This window comes from Telmatherina bonti (genome assembly GCF_933228915.1).
Source record: "Telmatherina bonti genome assembly, chromosome: 17".
NCBI classification, from domain to species: Eukaryota; Metazoa; Chordata; class Actinopteri; order Atheriniformes; family Telmatherinidae; genus Telmatherina; species Telmatherina bonti.
This window is the reverse complement of record NC_136615.1, coordinates 24154591-24173558: the sequence shown is the minus strand read 5'-3', so window position 1 is coordinate 24173558 and position 18968 is coordinate 24154591. Positions and strand designations below refer to the sequence as shown.

General features: G+C 36.0%; 2 protein-coding genes across 3 annotated transcripts; both read left to right on the top strand.

Moving 5' to 3' along the window:
• Positions 1-900: 900 nt before the first annotated feature.
• Positions 901-7057, top strand: LOC306768764 (progestin and adipoQ receptor family member 3-like). 2 transcript variants are annotated; one of them, XM_079257193.1, is made up of 7 exons: positions 901-1057; positions 1390-1636; positions 1733-1895; positions 2482-2637; positions 2884-3081; positions 3177-3267; positions 4206-7057. In XM_079257193.1, the coding sequence occupies exons 2-7, from the start codon at positions 1440-1442 to the stop codon at positions 4349-4351; spliced, it is 951 nt and encodes a 316-aa protein (XP_079113319.1). In that variant the 5' UTR covers positions 901-1057; positions 1390-1439; the 3' UTR covers positions 4352-7057. The 2 variants fall into 2 exon arrangements, with proteins under 2 accessions (XP_079113319.1, XP_079113320.1); XM_079257194.1 differs by having other exon boundaries at positions 904-911.
• A 2823-nt stretch (positions 7058-9880) lies between these two features.
• On the top strand, positions 9881-12977 carry LOC306768067 (progestin and adipoQ receptor family member 3-like; the record flags this gene model as incomplete). The annotated part of the gene is made up of 6 exons (XM_079256280.1): positions 9881-10077; positions 10174-10336; positions 10923-11078; positions 11325-11522; positions 11618-11708; positions 12646-12977. The coding sequence occupies 6 exons, from the start codon at positions 9881-9883 to the stop codon at positions 12789-12791; spliced, it is 951 nt and encodes a 316-aa protein (XP_079112406.1). The 3' UTR covers positions 12792-12977.
• Between the last annotated feature and the right edge of the window lie 5991 nt (positions 12978-18968).

The following is an 18968-nucleotide window of genomic DNA, read 5'->3' as shown; positions in this document are numbered from 1 at the left end:
TACATTTTATTGTGCTGCTTGCAGGGATGCAATGTGGAATTCAAGTTGGCTCAACATCAACAAACCATTTGGATTACATTATGGTAATAAACTCATAATAACATACCAAACTTACTGTGTCAGGAAAAGGAACCCCATCCCTGATGTGAATTATATGATCTTTGCTGTGTTAGTGGGTGTGGTTGATCCATGTCCTATCTTCTTTGGGACTTGATAAATCAAATCAAAGATACTTTATTCATCCCAGAGGGGAAATTCAAGGTTCAAGCCAGCTCATCCAAGGTTTGACTATGTTTTCAAACATTTCAAGGTTATATTCAACTGTTGGTTGGTGAATACCTGTGTACTAAATAAAGGTCTTGAGGTTTCTCACCCAAAGGCTGACATTGCTTGGCTGATTCAGAAAAAAGAAGAACATGATTGCAAAAGCTGATGTTTACTCACAGTATGCTGCCTAAGTTTATATTGTGTGTAACCACAGGCAATCCTTCCATTAAAAGCTACAACAAATTAACTTTTCTGGAGTGTGGTTGTAAGTCTATCTAATTAAAGTTAATGTTAAATAATATAATACAGTTAGTAAACTATGTTATAATTACACTGTTGCCTGAAGCATAAGTGTGGTTATATGTTGGTTTTCTAGGAGATATCCAGCAGGGAAATGTTACAGCCACTTAAATGGAAGATATTTCAGAATATGATGTTGTTGCAAAACAGAGTAGAGACGATTCTAACCCTTTAAATAATTAAATTAGGGTTACAAAGCTAGTTTGCAGTAAAAAAGCACACTTATTTTGAAGTTTATTGGTTGCAGATGCAATACTTCTCTTTTACCAGTAGGCGGTAGTAACGTGCCGTTTTCCCGTTCAAGCAATGTTCAAAACATTAAAAGGAGGATAACAGGTTTGCTGGTGAGAGGCAGTACTCTGCCGACTAGCTATTTGACACATGTCAGTTGACTAAAATGTGAGTTTTTAATGTCGTGTTGGAAAAATAGCCATTTCAAAATGGCTGGATTGTTTGTGCTAAGATATCAGCAGTTGGAGTGTGACTAATGGTGAGCCTCCTAACCCATTTTTACACAATTTAGCTGCCTGTCACGATTAGCATTGAGGCTAGCTAGCTAGCCTGCTAGCATGGCCAAACAATAACAAACCTGTTTGACAAACAGGTTAAGCATGTTTGTTTCCTTCGTTGTTTGTTTTTTTGTCGTTTCTTTTAAGAAAACCTTAAGATAATTGCCCTTCCGCTTTATATTGTTGTCATATTGATTTAATATAACCAGCTTTTTCAGTTTTGTGGTACTTGTAGAGTTAGTTTTGTCAGAGTGCATTTAGAAGATTTAGCAAAATGTTACTTGAACAGTTTTTTTCTTTTCCTCATATGCAGCCTTAACACCTCCCAGTTTGCCTTGGTGGATCATTGGGGCCCAGATCAAGATGCTGCTGAAGATGCCCCAGAAACTGCTGAAGACTGCCCACTACATTGAGCTGGGGAGTTACCAGCACTGGCCTGTACTGATACCACAGAGGATACGACTGTACACCTATGAACAAATACCCATTTTCCTGAAAGAAAACCCCTACATCACAGACGGCTACAGGGCTCACCTGCCCTCCAAACTATGTCTGAAGAGGTGAGGAACACGTTAGAGATATAAGCTAATATGTTATATTCATGTTTATTGATACTATTAGAAATTCCTCATATGTCATTATTCTTTCTGTTCCAGTATTTTTATTTTGTCTAATGAGACAGTGAATATCTGGAGCCACCTTCTGGGTTTCCTCCTTTTCTTCTCTCTTGGGGTCAATGACCTCACCTCAGTACTGCCAGCCTCTGGAGCGAACAGAGAGGACTACGTAATCTATGCTATAGGACTGTTCTGCTTCCAGGTAAAATGAATCTGTGTGTATCAGGTTGCTGACTGATTTGTTTAAGTTGACAATAAAACCATGTTAGCTAGAAGGTTTATTCTTATGCAATTGATAACTGATTTATGCAAGTATACATTTACTGCTGCAGGTGTGATCAGCCCTGTCTACTCAGGTGTGTAAAGCTGTATGTAGCTTTGGCAGTGGAGCATCAGGATGTAGTGTATTTCATCATTAGAAAACTGAAACTGGAATAGTTCAGATTGTGATTTGCATATTAACTGTGTATACAGTACTTTGTGTTGTTAATTGTGTAGTAGTAACTATGCATAGTTATTGCAGTTCTATCCCAAGTTTTACTTCTTCTTGTGTCCCCTTATGTGAATGTTGTTGTTATTTGTAATGTATGTTGAGGCAAGTTTGCATGTTATGGATCCATAAAGTGTGTTAAAACTTGTAAATGCAAAGTTAAACTTGTTCATTTAATAAATACAATAATGAAACCAATTTAAATGCTATAAAAATGTTGGATGTTTTGAAAACTTTTGAAAGTAAATATTCACAACATCATGTTCCAGAATCTAAATGGGCTGTGTTTTCATCCCAGGTATGCATGTTATGTTCAGTGGGATATCATCTGTTCTCCTGCCACCGATCAGAGAAGACCTGCCGTCGCTGGCTGGCACTGGACTATGCAGGCATTTCTGTTGGCATCCTGGGCTGTTACGTACCCGGGATCTTCTATGCTTTCTACTGTAACGCAGTGAGTGCAAATGTTTGATATCAGCTTGTAGTTTTCAGTCAGATGCTAATGATGTATGTCTAAAACTATCCAGGTCTATATCTGTGTATGCAGGAGGAGAAATTATCTGAAAATTCTGTTTTAATATTTTCTACACAACATCAGAAACTTGCAAGTATTGAAAACGATGCCCCTGCTCTGGTCATGTGTTTTTTTAATTTTTTTAAAATTTTTTTTTAATATATATATATCTTTCTCATCTTGCAGTTTTGGCGACAGCTCTACCTGCTGACAGTATTGTCCCTGATCCTGGCCGTCTTCTGTGCTCAGGTCCATCCTCGTTATCTTAGTAACGACTGGAAATTCATAAGGATGACAATCTTCTGTTGTGTGGCAGGCATCAGTGTGATTCCTGCTTGCCACTGGGTCTGGCAGAATGGAGGATTCACATCTGATGTTGTGCAGGTCAGAAAAGACAAAACATCTATATTTGGTATTTTGCAAATTTCGTGAAGAGCACTAATCTAATAAGTTTTTTATTTCATTTTTTTCTTTTGCAGCTGTTTTTCCCACGTGTGATAATAATGTACCTGATTGCTGGATCTGCCTTCATGTTCTATGTCACCAAAATCCCTGAGCGTTATTTCCCAGGTGAGCTGCTTTCTTTCTGTTTGGTGGAATTTCACCACCAGAGGTCGCTGTAGTCGAAGTTTCACATCAGCATTCTGTCTGCTGCTCGGTTAAGTCAAAATCTTAGATTGGCAACACCTTCCAATAACTATTCAGAGAATTTGAACTATTTATTATCTGACAGTAGGAATAAGCTTATCCGTTAACAAATGCAGTGCTGCAATAATATCTAGTGAAACATCTCCAATATTATAAACTCACCAGAAAATAATCATAAACCACTTTCCGGTAAATTGTTTGTGTGAGTTACTGTTTTTAATGGATAATGCAGTGAGGAAACAGGGGCGTTTCTAAAGAAGCGAGAACCTTTTTGCTTTTCTGAGAAGATTATAGAAATGAAAACTGAACATTAAAAGATGTCTAATTAGAAGTGAATGATGAGTCTCTTGACTTTCAAATCTACAATCGATTACTAGTTTCTTTGTTGCAGTTTAATAAGTAAACTCACAGCTCTGCAAACCTTTTCTTTTTCTCAGTTTTGACTTGTTGCAGTTGGAAAAGCTCAGATGTTTCTTATATTACTGTTGGTTTCTGGTAAAAAAATCATGACATAAATGCCACTTCTGAGTTATTGATTTTTAAAAAAAAAAAAACATTTAAGCTTGAAATGCCAGGAATTTAAATGCCATCACTCATAAATGAAATATTGCTTAGATGTTCTTTTGAATAATTTTTGAGTGTATTTTGACAAATAAGTCATTTGTAGATCAAAGTTAGTTTTTGTGTTTGTTTTTTTAAAAGATAATTTGATGCATGTTTATGGTAATATTTAACGTATTTTATTAATAGTCAGCGTTGTTGGGTTTCTAATATAATTAATTTTTGCTCTACAGTGAGGTAATTTGATAAAGATCATAGCTAGATCAAATTTTTATTTCTTTCTCTCTCTTCTTGTCCAGGCCAGCTGAACTACCTTGGTGCCAGCCACCAGGTGTGGCACGTACTGGTAGTGGTGATGTTTTACTGGTGGCATCAGACTGCCGTGCACATCATGCACTTCAGACACAGTCGACCCTGTTTCACCAGGACGAGCAGCAGCATATAAGTAAATCTCATCACTCATTGTTAAGTAATGGTTACAAGCTGTTGGCTAATACTCAACGAAAGCTCCACATGAAAATCAACAACTTTTCGTTGTTGCTTTTATTTTGTTAACCACTAACTGCATGATCCCTCTGACTTCTAGCTGATGAAATGTCAACTTACGGAGGGACATTAATAGGTTTTTCTAACTCTCACTGGGTCTGTTGTCTGTTAAACAGAAGCATGGTTTACAGTACTGTTCTTGGTGATGTCTTTCTTAAATGTGCACTGATGTCTAGATAGAAACCATCAGTCCACGTCTGCTAGTGCACATATAAAAAAATTCGACCATCAATGCATAAAGCAGGAATTAACATTGTTTTGTAGAAAAAAATCAAGCTCACATGTTTTTTAGAGACATTTTCTGGCTGTGTGGGATTGTCTTCAATAACTAAGATTTATTTCTAATTGAAAATTACAGCCTTCATGAACTTAATTTTTGCCTGCAGTTTTGTTTTATTTCTTTGTGTGAAGTTGTATGACATGTTTTGATAAAAAGGTTAGAAAGTCAGAAAAATGGAGGAATCTGGTCTGTGTTCAGCAATTTACCTGTTTCCAGTAGAAACTATCTCCCAAGGCCTCAAGTATGTGAAGCTATCGAAGAAATAATCAAAGACGCAGCTGCAATATTTTCCATGCAAAAAGAGAACAAAAAATGAAGATCCTGTGCTGTTCTTTGTGACATGTTATTTTTCTGTGATGTTTTGGTTTAGTAATACACTATAGTGATGGCATTAATTCATTAATAGAGACCAAACGCATTGCTTTAGTGCTGCACCAGATCAGAAATCTCTAAATCACTCCAGTCGTATCAGCTCAAAGTCTGAACAGTCTGTTAGCTGTAGCTTGGTCTTTCTCCTAATACGAAACTGCGTGATAAGGGTTCATATCTTGTATCACCAATGTGTCAGTTTGCTTCATATAAATCAAGATATTTAACTTTTCATTGAAGCACAGACCCCTCAATCATACTAATTATTTACTTAAGTTTGACTGGAACAGCTTTGGCCAGTATCTAATGCGACTCAGGTCTCCAAGAGGGCATAATAATAACGCGGGACTGACTACAACAAAGCATGTTGTCTCAGTAACTTCTGGCATATAACATTATCTAGAATAGATCTAAACAAAGTTCTAACTACTTTGTAGATTTTCAAAAGTCAGCAATCAAAATTCTCAAGAATATTTCTGTGTCAACAAGGTACGTCATGCTTTGTTGTATTACTTTAAATAAAACGACTCTTTTAACAATAGTTTGAAACTAATTATAAAGACTATGGAATCATTACTTTGTAATTTATAGTACAGTGAGTCGGCAAAAATTCCAGTATTTCTGTATCTCAGCCTTTGTTTAGATCTTTTAGGGTCTAATTTATTTATTGTAAAACGTTGTTTACCTGATCTCTTGCAATTGCAAAATAGTGGAAACCTGTCAGGCAGTTCCTCTAATGGAAGTTAAACTTCTATTTCTAAAGTATGTTCATATAAATGACTTGTTTCTGTGTAATTCTGTGATGTTTCTGTAGACATTCAATGTCAAGCAGAGACGCATCCTTTTGTTTTCAAAGAGTAGAACCTTTCTGCACAAAACTTCAAAAGTATGTCCACGAAAGTAATTCCATCTTTGAAACGGCAATTAGTGAATTTCTGCCATTTTAAAAAGCTTAATGTTGGTTGTTTACTTTCCCCAAATACAACTAGAAGTAAAGGGACAATATGAAGTGTCAGTTCAGCTTTACATCAAGTTCATAAAATAGTTTGGTGGGTTTACTTTAGTTGTACATAAACTTAAACACACAATCGTATCTGTATCAAACTACATCTCCAGAATAAACACATGTTAAATGAAGAAGCACCCATAGCCTTACACATGTAGGATAAGTCATTCGAAACATGCATGGAGTACAATGTTTGTGATTTGTTAAGTAAGTACCTTATTAGATGTAGAAACCAGGTCATGCTAAGCATATTTCTGTATTTGCATTTGCTTTCAAAACCTTTTTAGCCCATGAATGGTAAAACAAGCAGTTTTTACAGTCATGCATTTTTGCCATGGTATTACATTGGAGCCATGTTGCTGTTGCAAGTCCATCCCTCAGCGCTGGACCAGCTCTAAGAACATCTGCCTTTGTTGACAAATTTAGACAGTAAAAGATGGTAAAATGAGAGCAGGTTAAAAAAAAAAGCTATCACCGATGTTTCGGGACTCTTGTAGGGGTTATCAGTCACCAGCTGATTTATCTTGAAGCCTGTCACAAAGACTGTAGTTTTTTTTACCTCTGTAACTGGTTTTTTCATCTTTAACATGGTGGGAAAATTGATTTTGCTCTTTATTTTTGTACTTTGTTATTTCTGTTTTAAATCCTGTTGGGATTTCATTTGCCTTATGTTTTCAATATATTACATTATTTTTGATTCAAACTTGCTGTTTCTCTGTTGGTTGAGGCATTAACTAAAAACCAGAACAAATTTTTATCTGTATTTAACCTTTAGAAAAGAATCCAGTCTGAAAGCACTTATTGCTGCTGACTGCAGCGCGACAAAATGCACTGTACAGTTGCCAAAAGAAGCGACTATTTCCTATAAATTGTTGAACTTTGATTGATTGCATGATTGTGTCATTCTGTTTGTTGGTGTTTTCCTTGAATATCATTTGTATGACATTACAGTAGCACTGAATCGTGAGATGTAGATTTATTATTTCAGTGCCTATGTGAAAAAATATTTTTAAAAATATTTTGAATGAATAAAGAATGCTGGACTAAAAAGTTTCAGAATTTTACTTTTCTTAGTTTAAACAGCAGGACCTTCTTGGATGGTTGTGGAAAAAAATCCTACAGAAGACACAGAGATATCATGGTGAAAAATGCTGAAGGTATTTTACAAAGTACTAACAATGTAAGCATTATTGCGAAATTTCTCCAGACAACTCTGCTAATTTGCCATCATATCACAGACTCAGTGAGAGTAAGAGAAGTGAAATTTCACTTTTACTGCTTTCAGAAGACTTAAGATTGCGTTTAAATGTTTTTAATTGACTGACCTTAAGCAAGCTGCAGAGTTCAGGGAAATGATTGTTCACAAGCAGAAAATATTAACCCTTTAACTGTTTGGTACAGAATACTTTCAATGACAACAATGTATCTTACAGAAACTGTTTGTTATTCAGGTTTTTATCTTTTACTAACATTTCCTGTTGACTTATTAATATCGTCCATGAATATGAAAGGAGACAAAGAATTCACTGCTTTTTTTTCTCAGTGCAAATATAAAAAAGTTTAAGATGTTTGCTCATCTCTCTAGGAGTGGACACTAGCAAATTCACCTCAAGGCCAAAATAATACCAACGGAAAAATTACTTCAAAGAAAAAAACAACCACAGCAAAGAGACAAACAGGAGAGTAAGGAAATGACATGCCTCAGTGAGCATAATTAAGTTTCACAGTTAGAAAAAAAAAGACTTATAGCTTGTTTTGCAAAGTTTACTGAAATATCACTTCTAAAACAAACAAACAGTAAAACCGACAACATAGCAGCATGGTATAGGTTTGTAAAATTTCATCTAAACAAACCATAATTATGGAGTCGTGTCTGTTGGACAGAATAATCGAAAAGGTTAGACCATAATGCAAACATACTTTATCTTCTATACCTGTTTCATCCTTATCATGCTTGCTGGAACATAACCAGGCTGCCAAAAAGTTAGTGTAGATGTGAATTGTTGATTGCTGCCATGGTTACCAACTAGCTTTTGAGCTAGCACAACAATGTAGAACAATCAGGCTATTTGACATGAATTTTTTTTTACAGGTGTCCTACAAAACTTTTCAACACAGACCCTACAGCCAATCAGAATTGAGTATTCACTCAGCCCATGGTATAAATTCTGTTAGTTAAAACTCAGTTTGAATAACTCACAGTAGGGAATGAGGGCCTAAAAAATGATGGAGGGATGTGAGCCCTCAAGTCTGGTACATCTGATTGAAACACTGGGAGGGTGCTAGGTACGGGAGGCTATGCACACAGTGGCCCATTCAAAGGGAGGATGGAGCCTGCACAGGGAGTGTGGTAGGAATGGACTGGTACTGAAAAAAATATGTTTAGCAGAAGTGAAGGAAGTGGGTCATTGAGTTAGGGAGACAGAGACTTATAGAGAAGACAGAAAGAATCATCTCACACTGTTTACACATCACTCCTTCCACTGTCTTTCCAGATATTAATATTTAATTCAATTATTAATAAGAAGCATTGCCCACACAGAACCACTGTAGAACTGGAGAAACTGGAGGAAATGATACTTTAATATCTGCGTCTGTCTCTGTACGTGTCAGTCTTGTACAGAAATAACATCAGAGCAGATAATGCAAGCTATGAATCTATCATAGTTATCAGTTATCACAATACACATTCACAATAATCACACAATTTTGCCTTTAAAAATATAACAATACATTTCTTGAGGTAATGACTATCAATCTATCATAGCTTAGTTTAATTCTACCAGACAACATACAAACGCTAGTAACTACCATTGGATAAAACTTGGTCTGTGGAATGAACCAGTGTCTGTGTCTTTCACCACTTTGATTAGCTGTACATTAAAAGTATCTTTTCAGCCTTGCATCGCAGCAGCATGCAGTTCACTCACTCCGATACAAAGTAATGAGAGGAGATATTTCAGCATCACAAGCAGCAACAATACACCTTTTATGTGTGTGTAAAGACCACAAAGGTCTTTAAATTTCAGGGAATTATTCATAATACAGAAGCAAAGTGGATGAGGGTATGCTGATGTGACCTAAAGAGAAAAGGGGGGAGGGCAGGTGCTGCAACAGCAGAGATGGATGTTACTTGGAGTCCTGACTGTGCAGGCAGGTAAGGTTCAGGAGCTATCAGAGGGAAAAAATGGGGAGCTTCTGGAGATGTGTAGCAATGTCACTGGTTTTGGGGGAGGTCATTTACATCTGTCTGTTTCTGCTCAAAGTTTTTTGCTCATGTTTAACAAGAATTCCCTGCAGTCCAAAAACTATAAATAAAAATAACTGAAAAATGTGTAATAGATAAGTTGGAGTATAATGTCAATAAGTCTAATTTGCTTTAACTGAATAATTGTAAATGTAGAGAGAAATAGATGCTGAGGTGTGTGTTCCTGTGTGTGTTTTTTTTTTTTAAACAAATTGTGTTTAGCTAGCTAGCCTGCTAGCATGGCCAAACAATAACAAACCTGTTTGACAAATTGGTTAAGCATGTTTGTTTTTTTGTCGTTTCTTTTAAGAAAACCTTAAGATAATTGCCCTTCCGCTTTATATTGTTGTCATATTGATTTAATAAAACCAGCTTTGTCAGTTTTGTGGTACTTGTAGAGTTAGTTTTGTCAGAGTGCATTTAGAAGATTTAGCAAAATGTTACTTGAATAGTTTTTTTCTTTTCCTCATATGCAGCCTTAACACCTCCCAGTTTGCCTTGGTGGATCATTGGGGCCCAGATCAAGATGCTGCTGAAGATGCCCCAGAAACTGCTGAAGACTGCCCACTACATTGAGCTGGGGAGTTACCAGCACTGGCCTGTACTGATACCACAGAGGATACGACTGTACACCTATGAACAAATACCCATTTTCCTGAAAGAAAACCCCTACATCACAGACGGCTACAGGGCTCACCTGCCCTCCAAACTATGTCTGAAGAGGTGAGGAACACGTTAGAGATATAAGCTAATATGTTATATTCATGTTTATTGATACTATTAGAAATTCCTCATATGTCATTATTCTTTCTGTTCCAGTATTTTTATTTTGTCTAATGAGACAGTGAATATCTGGAGCCACCTTCTGGGTTTCCTCCTTTTCTTCTCTCTTGGGGTCAATGACCTCACCTCAGTACTGCCAGCCTCTGGAGCGAACAGAGAGGACTACGTAATCTATGCTATAGGACTGTTCTGCTTCCAGGTAAAATGAATCTGTGTGTATCAGGTTGCTGGCTGATTTGTTTAAGTTGACAATAAAACCATGTTAGCTAGAAGGTTTATTCTTATGCAATTGATAACTGATTTATGCAAGTATACATTTACTGCTGCAGGTGTGATCAGCCCTGTCTACTCAGGTGTGTAAAGCTGTATGTAGCTTTGGCAGTGGAGCATCAGGATGTAGTGTATTTCATCATTAGAAAACTGAAACTGGAATAGTTCAGATTGTGATTTGCATATTAACTGTGTATACAGTACTTTGTGTTGTTAATTGTGTAGTAGTAACTATGCATAGTTATTGCAGTTCTATCCCAAGTTTTACTTCTTCTTGTGTCCCCTTATGTGAATGTTGTTGTTATTTGTAATGTATGTTGAGGCAAGTTTGCATGTTATGGATCCATAAAGTGTGTTAAAACTTGTAAATGCAAAGTTAAACTTGTTCATTTAATAAATACAATAATGAAACCAATTTAAATGCTATAAAAATGTTGGATGTTTTGAAAACTTTTGAAAGTAAATATTCACAACATCATGTTCCAGAATCTAAATGGGCTGTGTTTTCATCCCAGGTATGCATGTTATGTTCAGTGGGATATCATCTGTTCTCCTGCCACCGATCAGAGAAGACCTGCCGTCGCTGGCTGGCACTGGACTATGCAGGCATTTCTGTTGGCATCCTGGGCTGTTACGTACCCGGGATCTTCTATGCTTTCTACTGTAACGCAGTGAGTGCAAATGTTTGATATCAGCTTGTAGTTTTCAGTCAGATGCTAATGATGTATGTCTAAAACTATCCAGGTCTATATCTGTGTATGCAGGAGGAGAAATTATCTGAAAATTCTGTTTTAATATTTTCTACACAACATCAGAAACTTGCAAGTATTGAAAACGATGCCCCTGCTCTGGTCATGTGTTTTTTTAATTTTTTTAAAATTTTTTTTTAATATATATATATCTTTCTCATCTTGCAGTTTTGGCGACAGCTCTACCTGCTGACAGTATTGTCCCTGATCCTGGCCGTCTTCTGTGCTCAGGTCCATCCTCGTTATCTTAGTAACGACTGGAAATTCATAAGGATGACAATCTTCTGTTGTGTGGCAGGCATCAGTGTGATTCCTGCTTGCCACTGGGTCTGGCAGAATGGAGGATTCACATCTGATGTTGTGCAGGTCAGAAAAGACAAAACATCTATATTTGGTATTTTGCAAATTTCGTGAAGAGCACTAATCTAATAAGTTTTTTATTTCATTTTTTTCTTTTGCAGCTGTTTTTCCCACGTGTGATAATAATGTACCTGATTGCTGGATCTGCCTTCATGTTCTATGTCACCAAAATCCCTGAGCGTTATTTCCCAGGTGAGCTGCTTTCTTTCTGTTTGGTGGAATTTCACCACCAGAGGTCGCTGTAGTCGAAGTTTCACATCAGCATTCTGTCTGCTGCTCGGTTAAGTCAAAATCTTAGATTGGCAACACCTTCCAATAACTATTCAGAGAATTTGAACTATTTATTATCTGACAGTAGGAATAAGCTTATCCGTTAACAAATGCAGTGCTGCAATAATATCTAGTGAAACATCTCCAATATTATAAACTCACCAGAAAATAATCATAAACCACTTTCCGGTAAATTGTTTGTGTGAGTTACTGTTTTTAATGGATAATGCAGTGAGGAAACAGGGGCGTTTCTAAAGAAGCGAGAACCTTTTTGCTTTTCTGAGAAGATTATAGAAATGAAAACTGAACATTAAAAGATGTCTAATTAGAAGTGAATGATGAGTCTCTTGACTTTCAAATCTACAATCGATTACTAGTTTCTTTGTTGCAGTTTAATAAGTAAACTCACAGCTCTGCAAACCTTTTCTTTTTCTCAGTTTTGACTTGTTGCAGTTGGAAAAGCTCAGATGTTTCTTATATTACTGTTGGTTTCTGGTAAAAAAATCATGACATAAATGCCACTTCTGAGTTATTGATTTTTAAAAAAAAAAAACATTTAAGCTTGAAATGCCAGGAATTTAAATGCCATCACTCATAAATGAAATATTGCTTAGATGTTCTTTTGAATAATTTTTGAGTGTATTTTGACAAATAAGTCATTTGTAGATCAAAGTTAGTTTTTGTGTTTGTTTTTTTAAAAGATAATTTGATGCATGTTTATGGTAATATTTAACGTATTTTATTAATAGTCAGCGTTGTTGGGTTTCTAATATAATTAATTTTTGCTCTACAGTGAGGTAATTTGATAAAGATCATAGCTAGATCAAATTTTTATTTCTTTCTCTCTCTTCTTGTCCAGGCCAGCTGAACTACCTTGGTGCCAGCCACCAGGTGTGGCACGTACTGGTAGTGGTGATGTTTTACTGGTGGCATCAGACTGCCGTGCACATCATGCACTTCAGACACAGTCGACCCTGTTTCACCAGGACGAGCAGCAGCATATAAGTAAATCTCATCACTCATTGTTAAGTAATGGTTACAAGCTGTTGGCTAATACTCAACGAAAGCTCCACATGAAAATCAACAACTTTTCGTTGTTGCTTTTATTTTGTTAACCACTAACTGCATGATCCCTCTGACTTCTAGCTGATGAAATGTCAACTTACGGAGGGACATTAATAGGTTTTTCTAACTCTCACTGGGTCTGTTGTCTGTTAAACAGAAGCATGGTTTACAGTACTGTTCTTGGGGATGTCTTTCTTAAATGTGCACTGATGTCTAGATAGAAACCATCAGTCCACGTCTGCTAGTGCACATATAAAAAAATTCGACCATCAATGCATAAAGCAGGAATTAACATTGTTTTGTAGAAAAAAATCAAGCTCACATGTTTTTTAGAGACATTTTCTGGCTGTGTGGGATTGTCTTCAATAACTAAGATTTATTTCTAATTGAAAATTACAGCCTTCATGAACTTAATTTTTGCCTGCAGTTTTGTTTTATTTCTTTGTGTGAAGTTGTATGACATGTTTTGATAAAAAGGTTAGAAAGTCAGAAAAATGGAGGAATCTGGTCTGTGTTCAGCAATTTACCTGTTTCCAGTAGAAACTATCTCCCAAGGCCTCAAGTATGTGAAGCTATCGAAGAAATAATCAAAGACGCAGCTGCAATATTTTCCATGCAAAAAGAGAACAAAAAATGAAGATCCTGTGCTGTTCTTTGTGACATGTTATTTTTCTGTGATGTTTTGGTTTAGTAATACACTATAGTGATGGCATTAATTCATTAATAGAGACCAAACGCATTGCTTTAGTGCTGCACCAGATCAGAAATCTCTAAATCACTCCAGTCGTATCAGCTCAAAGTCTGAACAGTCTGTTAGCTGTAGCTTGGTCTTTCTCCTAATACGAAACTGCGTGATAAGGGTTCATATCTTGTATCACCAATGTGTCAGTTTGCTTCATATAAATCAAGATATTTAACTTTTCATTGAAGCACAGACCCCTCAATCATACTAATTATTTACTTAAGTTTGACTGGAACAGCTTTGGCCAGTATCTAATGCGACTCAGGTCTCCAAGAGGGCATAATAATAACGCGGGACTGACTACAACAAAGCATGTTGTCTCAGTAACTTCTGGCATATAACATTATCTAGAATAGATCTAAACAAAGTTCTAACTACTTTGTAGATTTTCAAAAGTCAGCAATCAAAATTCTCAAGAATATTTCTGTGTCAACAAGGTACGTCATGCTTTGTTGTATTACTTTAAATAAAACGACTCTTTTAACAATAGTTTGAAACTAATTATAAAGACTATGGAATCATTACTTTGTAATTTATAGTACAGTGAGTCGGCAAAAATTCCAGTATTTCTGTATCTCAGCCTTTGTTTAGATCTTTTAGGGTCTAATTTATTTATTGTAAAACGTTGTTTACCTGATCTCTTGCAATTGCAAAATAGTGGAAACCTGTCAGGCAGTTCCTCTAATGGAAGTTAAACTTCTATTTCTAAAGTATGTTCATATAAATGACTTGTTTCTGTGTAATTCTGTGATGTTTCTGTAGACATTCAATGTCAAGCAGAGACGCATCCTTTTGTTTTCAAAGAGTAGAACCTTTCTGCACAAAACTTCAAAAGTATGTCCACGAAAGTAATTCCATCTTTGAAACGGCAATTAGTGAATTTCTGCCATTTTAAAAAGCTTAATGTTGGTTGTTTACTTTCCCCAAATACAACTAGAAGTAAAGGGACAATATGAAGTGTCAGTTCAGCTTTACATCAAGTTCATAAAATAGTTTGGTGGGTTTACTTTAGTTGTACATAAACTTAAACACACAATCGTATCTGTATCAAACTACATCTCCAGAATAAACACATGTTAAATGAAGAAGCACCCATAGCCTTACACATGTAGGATAAGTCATTCGAAACATGCATGGAGTACAATGTTTGTGATTTGTTAAGTAAGTACCTTATTAGATGTAGAAACCAGGTCATGCTAAGCATATTTCTGTATTTGCATTTGCTTTCAAAACCTTTTTAGCCCATGAATGGTAAAACAAGCAGTTTTTACAGTCATGCATTTTTGCCATGGTATTACATTGGAGCCATGTTGCTGTTGCAAGTCCATCCCTCAGCGCTGGACCAGCTCTAAGAACATCTGCCTTTGTTGACAAATTTAGACAGTAAAAGATGGTAAAATGAGAGCAGGTTAAAAAAAAAAGCTATCACCGATGTTTCGGGACTCTTGTAGGGGTTATCAGTCACCAGCTGATTTATCTTGAAGCCTGTCACAAAGACTGTAGTTTTTTTTTACCTCTGTAACTGGTTTTTTCATCTTTAACATGGTGGGAAAATTGATTTTGCTCTTTATTTTTGTACTTTGTTATTTCTGTTTTAAATCCTGTTGGGATTTCATTTGCCTTATGTTTTCAATATATTACATTATTTTTGATTCAAACTTGCTGTTTCTCTGTTGGTTGAGGCATTAACTAAAAACCAGAACAAATTTTTATCTGTATTTAACCTTTAGAAAAGAATCCAGTCTGAAAGCACTTATTGCTGCTGACTGCAGCGCGACAAAATGCACTGTACAGTTGCCAAAAGAAGCGACTATTTCCTATAAATTGTTGAACTTTGATTGATTGCATGATTGTGTCATTCTGTTTGTTGGTGTTTTCCTTGAATATCATTTGTATGACATTACAGTAGCACTGAATCGTGAGATGTAGATTTATTATTTCAGTGCCTATGTGAAAAAATATTTTTAAAAATATTTTGAATGAATAAAGAATGCTGGACTAAAAAGTTTCAGAGTTTTACTTTTCTTAGTTTAAACAGCAGGACCTTCTTGGATGGTTGTGGAAAAAAATCCTACAGAAGACACAGAGATATCATGGTGAAAAATGCTGAAGGTATTTTACAAAGTACTAACAATGTAAGCATTATTGCGAAATTTCTCCAGACAACTCTGCTAATTTGCCATCATATCACAGACTCAGTGAGAGTAAGAGAAGTGAAATTTCACTTTTACTGCTTTCAGAAAAGTTAAGATTGCGTTTAAATGTTTTTAATTGACTGACCTTAAGCAAGCTGCAGAGTTCAGGGAAATGATTGTTCACAAGCAGAAAATATTAACCCTTTAACTGTTTGGTACAGAATACTTTCAATGACAACAATGTATCTTACAGAAACTGTTTGTTATTCAGGTTTTTATCTTTTACTAACATTTCCTGTTGACTTATTAATATCGTCCATGAATATGAAAGGAGACAAAGAATTCACTGCTTTTTTTTCTCAGTGCAAATATAAAAAAGTTTAAGATGTTTGCTCATCTCTCTAGGAGTGGACACTAGCAAATTCACCTCAAGGCCAAAATAATACCAACGGAAAAATTACTTCAAAGAAAACAACAACCACAGCAAAGAGACAAACAGGAGAGTAAGGAAATGACATGCCTCAGTGAGCATAATTAAGTTTCACAGTTAGAAAAAAAAAGACTTATAGCTTGTTTTGCAAAGTTTACTGAAATATCACTTCTAAAACAAACAAACAGTAAAACCGACAACATAGCAGCATGGTATAGGTTTGTAAAATTTCATCTAAACAAACCATAATTATGGAGTCGTGTCTGTTGGACAGAATAATCGAAAAGGTTAGACCATAATGCAAACATACTTTATCTTCTATACCTGTTTCATCCTTATCATGCTTGCTGGAACATAACCAGGCTGCCAAAAAGTTAGTGTAGATGTGAATTGTTGATTGTTGCCATGGTTACCAACTAGCTTTTGAGCCAGCACAACAATGTAGAACAATCAGGCTATTTGACATGAATTTTTTTTTACAGGTGTCCTACAAAACTTTTCAACACAGACCCTACAGCCAATCAGAATTGAGTATTCACTCAGCCCATGGTATAAATTCTGTTAGTTAAAACTCAGTTTGAATAACTCACAGTAGGGAATGAGGGCCTAAAAAATGATGGAGGGATGTGAGCCCTCAAGTCTGGTACATCTGATTGAAACACTGGGAGGGTGCTAGGTACGGGAGGCTATGCACACAGTGGCCCATTCAAAGGGAGGATGGAGCCTGCACAGGGAGTGTGGTAGGAATGGACTGGTACTGAAAAAAATATGTTTAGCAGAAGTGAAGGAAGTGGGTCATTGAGTTAGGGAGACAGAGACTTATAGAGAAGACAGAAAGAATCATCTCACACTGTTTACACACCACTCCTTCCACTGTCTTTCCAGATATTAATATTTAATTCAATTATTAATAAGAAGCATTGCCCACACAGAACCACTGTAGAACTGGAGAAACTGGAGGAAATGATACTTTAATATCTGCGTCTGTCTCTGTACGTGTCAGTCTTGTACAGAAATAACATCAGAGCAGATAATGCAAGCTATGAATCTATCATAGTTATCAGTTATCACAATACACATTCACAATAATCACACAATTTTGCCTTTAAAAATATAACAATACATTTCTTGAGGTAATGACTATCAATCTATCATAGCTTAGTTTAATTCTACCAGACAACATACAAACGCTAGTAACTACCATTGGATAAAACTTGGTCTGTGGAATGAACCAGTGTCTGTGTCTTTCACCACTTTGATTAGCTGTACATTAAAAGTATCTTTTCAGCCTTGCATCGCAGCAGCATGCAGTTCACTCACTCCGATACAAAGTAATGAGAGGAGATATTTCAGCATCACAAGCAGCAACAATACACCTTTTATGTGTGTGTAAAGACCACAAAGGTCTTTAAATTTCAGGGAATTATTCATAATACAGAAGCAAAGTGGATGAGGGTATGCTGATGTGACCTAAAGAGAAAAGGGGGGAGGGCAGGTGCTGCAACAGCAGAGATGGATGTTACTTGGAGTCCTGACTGTGCAGGCAGGTAAGGTTCAGGAGCTATCAGAGGGAAAAAATGGGGAGCTTCTGGAGATGTGTAGCAATGTCACTGGTTTTGGGGGAGGTCATTTACATCTGTCTGTTTCTGCTCAAAGTTTTTTGCTCATGTTTAACAAGAATTCCCTGCAGTCCAAAAACTATAAATAAAAATAACTGAAAAATGTGTAATAGATAAGTTGGAGTATAATGTCAATAAGTCTAATTTGCTTTAACTGAATAATTGTAAATGTAGAGAGAAATAGATGCTGAGGTGTGTGTTCCTGTGTGTGTGTTTTTTTTAAACAAATTGTGTTTAGTTACTCCAGAGGTATTTTTAGGCTCCATTTAACATTAAAGAAAGCAGCAGAATTACAGTCTCACTATGGCTGATGTGGGTTTTACTGAACAAATGTCTTTTTTTTTTTAATTTGTGTGCTTGATGTAAAACATTTTAATGGGTCAAGTAATCTTAAATTAACTCAGACATAAAGACAAGCTAAGGAAGGTTTACAAAATTTTACAAAACCACAAATATATTTGATGCCCTCTAGCAGAAGAGACGTGAGGAGACAGAGAGCACAGATAGGAGAAAAAGAGAGTAGATGGAGGACAGAGACAAGAGTACACGAGAAGGATGTTTTATGTGTAACATAATTTTCTCATATTTTAAGATACATTTTTGTCTTCATTTTGGTCCCTTGAGATGTGCGTGATAACTCTTCATTGCTCTGTGTGCTTAGCTCATGTGTTGGAGGTCCATGTAGGTATGAAAGCATGAAGACTTAAAATGTTCCACTAATCTACTTCACTCCAAATCAGAAAAAGGCATGCTGGGGACCTTATATATAAAACTCCTGTGCTGAAAATCAGTTCCACTCCAGCCCTGGTATATAAACCCAGAGGACAGCACATGGACTGTATCAGCATGCAGAATATGAGGAATTCTATGCCCTGAAAACACATTTTTCTCCTTGGCTTTTAGATTAGTATGATGCTGGCGTTTGCTATTACTATTTTCTTTTTATTACCAACTTTATTTGATTTTAACATGGAGTTCTTATGTATTAAGAAAGCACTTTGGTCAGATATGCTGTTTTTTTTAATTTGCTGTATAAAGAGTGGATTTGGCTACAAACTGCAGAAGATAAAATATTACCATTTGATTCATGAATAGAACTAAAATATAATGTTCAACTAATGTTTGTGTTGTAAAAATGGAGCATGAATTAAACTGTGGTGTTAATTAATGTTAAAGTGAATGAAGAAAACC